General features: G+C 44.6%; 1 protein-coding gene across 1 annotated transcript in view; it reads left to right on the top strand.

Annotated features, from left to right (window-relative positions):
* The first annotated feature begins 4,054 nt into the window (after window positions 1–4,054).
* The window catches only part of fam91a1 (family with sequence similarity 91 member A1), a 28,764-nt gene continuing 28,089 nt past the window's right edge, over window positions 4,055–4,729 (top strand). The window contains exon 1 of the mRNA XM_080525169.1: window positions 4,055–4,201. Coding sequence (XP_080381295.1) covers window positions 4,130–4,201 — 72 coding nt within the window. The 5' untranslated portion in view covers window positions 4,055–4,129. The remainder of the gene's footprint in view (window positions 4,202–4,729) is intronic.

The raw sequence follows: 4,729 nt of genomic DNA, 5'->3' as shown, positions 1-4,729 counted from the left end.
TGCTGGAAGGCTCAATGATGTCAGCACCCAGCACGTCTTTTGATTGGATACGCACTATTGATACGCACTATTGATACGCACTATTGATATTCACTATTGAGATGCGTATATGCCGGTAGATGTGAAACTTTCGAAAGTGCGCAGGGAAACGGAGCATCACAACGAAAGCTTTCGTTGACTGATCGATAATACTGATCGATTGTGTCCTGTTTTTGGGTAAACAATAACTATCATTTAGGGGACACGATGAAAGCACCGAGTCCACAAACAGAGGAAACTACGTTGAGCTTATTTCTTTTCTGGCTGAAAACAACCCAGATTTACATTACCACCTGTCCACAAACAAAGTGTTTACTGGGACGTCAGGCAAAATACAAAACGACCTGATTTTTGCTATTGCTTAAGTGATGGGAGAAGAGATCAAAATGGAGATTAAAAAGGCACCCTTTGTCGCTATTATGGTGGACGAGACGACAGACGTGGGTAATGTAGCGATCTTAAAGATGTTAGTTTAACACTCTTCATTGTAAATGCGGATTTATTGATTAAAAATGCTTCGGAAATATTAATATAACTCTGTTGTACTTGTCTGACTATGTTAAGGTGATGTAACGCCCGGTTATACTGTGTTTCTGTCTAGTTTCTAGAGCCATGGCGTCATAACGATGGTATTAAGAGGTAGAATAATTCAGGTAGGAATGTGTCGGACATCACTGAAGGCCTAGGTGTGAAATGCACCGCCCGCCACTGATGAAAAGTTAGCCAGAGAATTTCATGAAGAGAAAATGAAATATCTAAAGGAAGAACATGAATTTAAAATGAGTATACTCCAGGTTGAATTGGAAATGAAGTTGGAGGAGAAAGCTATGAATACAATGAAGTACAGTGCTGAGACAATTGTGCTTAACTCTTGTGATTCACAATAAAAGTGTCTTGTAATTTCCCAAGAGTATTTACACGAGTACTGACCATTTTATTCCAGCCTTGTCACTCATTTAATTTTACTCTTAAATTATGTACAAAGCAAACAATAAATGCATCTCACCCTAGTTGAAGTGCTGCAATGTGAAGGCATTCCTGTGTGCAAGTCCTCGTTGGTCACCGACTGCCACAACCATGGGCACATCTGCATCATCTTCACCTTCCTGTGGAGGTTCAGGACAGTGCTGCCTCCTCAGGTAGTTGTGCAGCACAGCTGTAGCAATGATCACTATGCAGCATCTTCTTGGGTTGAAGCGGAGTGTGTTGCGTAAACACTGGAATCGATTTTTCCATACCCCAAACATACGCTCAACCCTACCTCGAGTGCGGATATGAGCCCTGTTGTACCTCTTCTGTGGCGCTGTTATGGGATTAATGTATGGTGTGAATAAAAATGTACTCTGGCCGTATCCACTGTCACCAAGCATTAGTCCACTATGTTGTCCCCTCAGAAACTCAGCACACAATGAAGAATTGAAAAAGATCTATGAGTCGTGAGTTGAACCTTTCCAACGGGCAACAATATTTGAGAACTCCAAATTAGGAGTGCATACACCCTGAACTGGAGAACCAGTTCTTGCGGTTCCTGTACTCCTCAGCATCAGGAGTTGATGGGCACTTGATTGGAATATGACATCCATCGATACAGCCAATCACTCCTGGAAAGTGTCCATACTCATAAAACTCTACTTTATAGTTGGCTTGGCTAGCAGCATCAGGAAAGTTGATATATGTACTCTTCAGTCCACAAATGGCCCTGCAAACTTTGTGCACTATTCTACATGCAGTAGATTCATGGACACCACACAGATCACCTGTTTCCCGGTGAAAGGTTCCAGATGCCAAGAACCTCAAGGTAATGAGGACTTGGAGTGGAATAGGTACAGGCCTTCCTCGTTGAGACAGCTGAATGGACCAGGCTCAAGCAAAGAAATTATTTCTGATGCATTTTCCTTGTGCATCCGAAAGCGGTCTCTAAAAGTTATTTCATCAAAGTAAGTCAGTGGATCACTCCTATCCACAAGTACCCATCTGGCTAGCCTCTGTAAGGCATGCTGGTCTTCATTGAGATAATCCAAGTACTCCATGCTTCCTCACAGACAATGTTAAACTGAAGTTAAACCTGCCTCCTTGGAGGATTAATTTAAGCTCCAACTTGGTTCAATTTAGTCCTAGAATAGCTCTAAACTTCCTTCTTGCAATTATCTTAATTTAAACCAGAATAGACTAAATCTGTCTTGTTTTAAGCTATGTCTCTGCAAGACGTTTTTAGTTAAACCAGTTTAAATGGCTTTTTAGTCTGGAACTAGGCTTAAGCCATGTCTGAGCAACCGGCCCAAAGTGAAACAAAACAAAGGCTATTTGTCATGTCTTTCTCTCTGTGGGGTTCTGTGTTACGGTAAAGAGGTGTTGTTCTTGTGGGTTTTCTTCATAGTTTTTCTGGGTCAGTAACGTGTTTGTTTGTTTTGCCAACTGCTGCCTGCCGTCGTCACTTTGTCCTGCACCGCACCCGGGTCACATGACACACGTCCCCTCACCCTGGGTCACATGACACACGTCCCCTCACCCTGGGTCACATGACACACGTCCCCTCACCCTGGGTCACATGACACACGTCTCCCAACACTCCATGATAATTACATATTATAAAATGATATATTATAAGATGGTATATTATAAGATATTATAAGATGAGATATTAGAAGATGAGATATAATAAAAGATTAGAAGATAAGATATTATAGGATATTATAAGATGATATATTATAAGATGATATATTATAAGATGAGATATTAGAAGATATTAGAAGATGAGATATTAGAAGATATTAGAAGATTAGATATTAGAAGATTGCTGTTTTTATTGTTGTTCTTGGACAGTTAAAGTGTTGCTGTGGCTCAGTTGGTAGAGCATGGTGCTATCAAGGCACATGGGTTCGATTCCTGCTGGGACCATACTGAAAACTGTCAGTTGAACAGGGGACCTGACATATCTACCATTTTCTTTTCAAGATACATTTATTGGAGATTCTACTGCAGGTATGCTGTCGTACCTATAGTTGTGTTTGATACCGTTCCTCATTTCATTCCATGCATTACAATGAGCCCGTCGTCCAATGTCTACCTCCACCAGCCTTCCCTGTCCTCCAATGTCTACCTTCACCAGCCTCCCCTGTCCTCCCATGTCTACCTCCACCAGCCTCCCCTGTCCTCCAATGTCTACCTCCAGCAGCCTTCCCTGTCCTCCAATGTCTACCTCCACCAGCCTCCCCTGTCCTCCAATGTCTACCTCCACCAGCCTCCCCTGTCCTCTAATGTCTACCTTCACCAGCCTCCCCTGTCCTCCAATGTCTACCTTCACCAGCCTCCCCTGTCCTCCAATGTCTACCTCCACCAGCCTTCCCTGTCCTCCAATGTCTACCTCCACCAGCCTCCCCTGTCCTCCCATGTCTACCTTCACCAGCCTCCCCTGTCCTCTCATGTCTACCTCCACCAGCCTCCCCTGTCCTCTAATGTCTACCTCCGCCAGCCTCCCCTGTCCTCCCATGTCTACCTTCACCAGCCTCCCCTGTCTACCTCCACCAGCCTCCCCTGTCCTCTAATGTCTACCTCCACCAGCCTCCCCTGTCCTCCAATGTCTACCTCCACCAGCCTCCCCTGTCCTCTAATGTCTACCTCCACCAGCCTCCCCTGTCCTCTAATGTCTACCTCCACCAGCCTCCCCTGTCCTCTAATGTCTACCTCCACCAGCCTCCCCTGGTGTACAGTTTATAATGCCACTGTACTATTGTAGGCTATTGTCATGTCTTTCTCTCTCCCCCTCTCTTTCTCTCTCTCTCTCCCCCCCCCCCCCCCCCCCCTCTTTCTCTCTCTCACACAGACTCATTGGTCACGCCTTGAACGGAAGTGACGAGCGTCGCCGAAAGCGTGACGAACTGTCGAAGAAAAAAAAAAAAATACAACAAGGAAGTGGAGGTTTATTGAAAAGGAAAATAATCATAAGGTCGGAGGAGACATTTCGGGCTTTCAAGTTGCTGTGACCTGTTTGTGTAAGTTTCGGGGGGGCCGGGGGGGTGCAGTCACCTGGGACTGGACCGGAATCCCGTTGCTTTGATCGTTAATCGGTGGATCCCGATTCCTACTAGCGATGAACACGGACGTGGAATTTCACATCAGGCAGAATTATCCGTGGAACAAGCTCCCAGCAAATGTCAAACAGGTATGTTACTATGTACCCATCCATCCACCCATCCATCCAACTATCCCTGTACCCCCCCCACACACACATACAACCTGCGCCCCCCCCCTCTCCTCTCCCTTGCGGCTGATGCAGCTGTCAGACTCCTGTTTCTTAGAAAAGCCGCATCTTCATCTGACAGTGATTTTGTCATTAACCGGAAAGCCTATCCTAAGCATATCAAAGCAGTATTTATAATATAATGTAGTCCTGTACTGTCGCTGTTTCACAACCACCACCACCACCACATGATTTGACAGGTGTTCTCGTAACACAGTATGAAGGTTGTCGCTATTACGGTATCCAAAACAATCACGTGACATAGCTATCGCTTTATCCTGTCTTATCAAATAAACCACGAAGATTGGGTATATTGTTATTCCTATACGTGCAGATAAACATTAAAGCTGTTAAGAACGTACAGTGTGTATTTTGGTCTATTTATAGCGTATAATAAATACCACTTCCTCAAAAGCGATTGAGCTAATGTGCCGAGATGCCGTGTGTGTC

Source organism: Nansenia antarctica (assembly GCF_963989245.1).
Source record: "Nansenia antarctica genome assembly, chromosome: 3".
Lineage (NCBI taxonomy): Eukaryota > Metazoa > Chordata > Actinopteri > Argentiniformes > Microstomatidae > Nansenia > Nansenia antarctica.
Note: the sequence above shows the minus strand (reverse complement) of the source record. Positions and strands in the feature narration are given on the sequence as shown.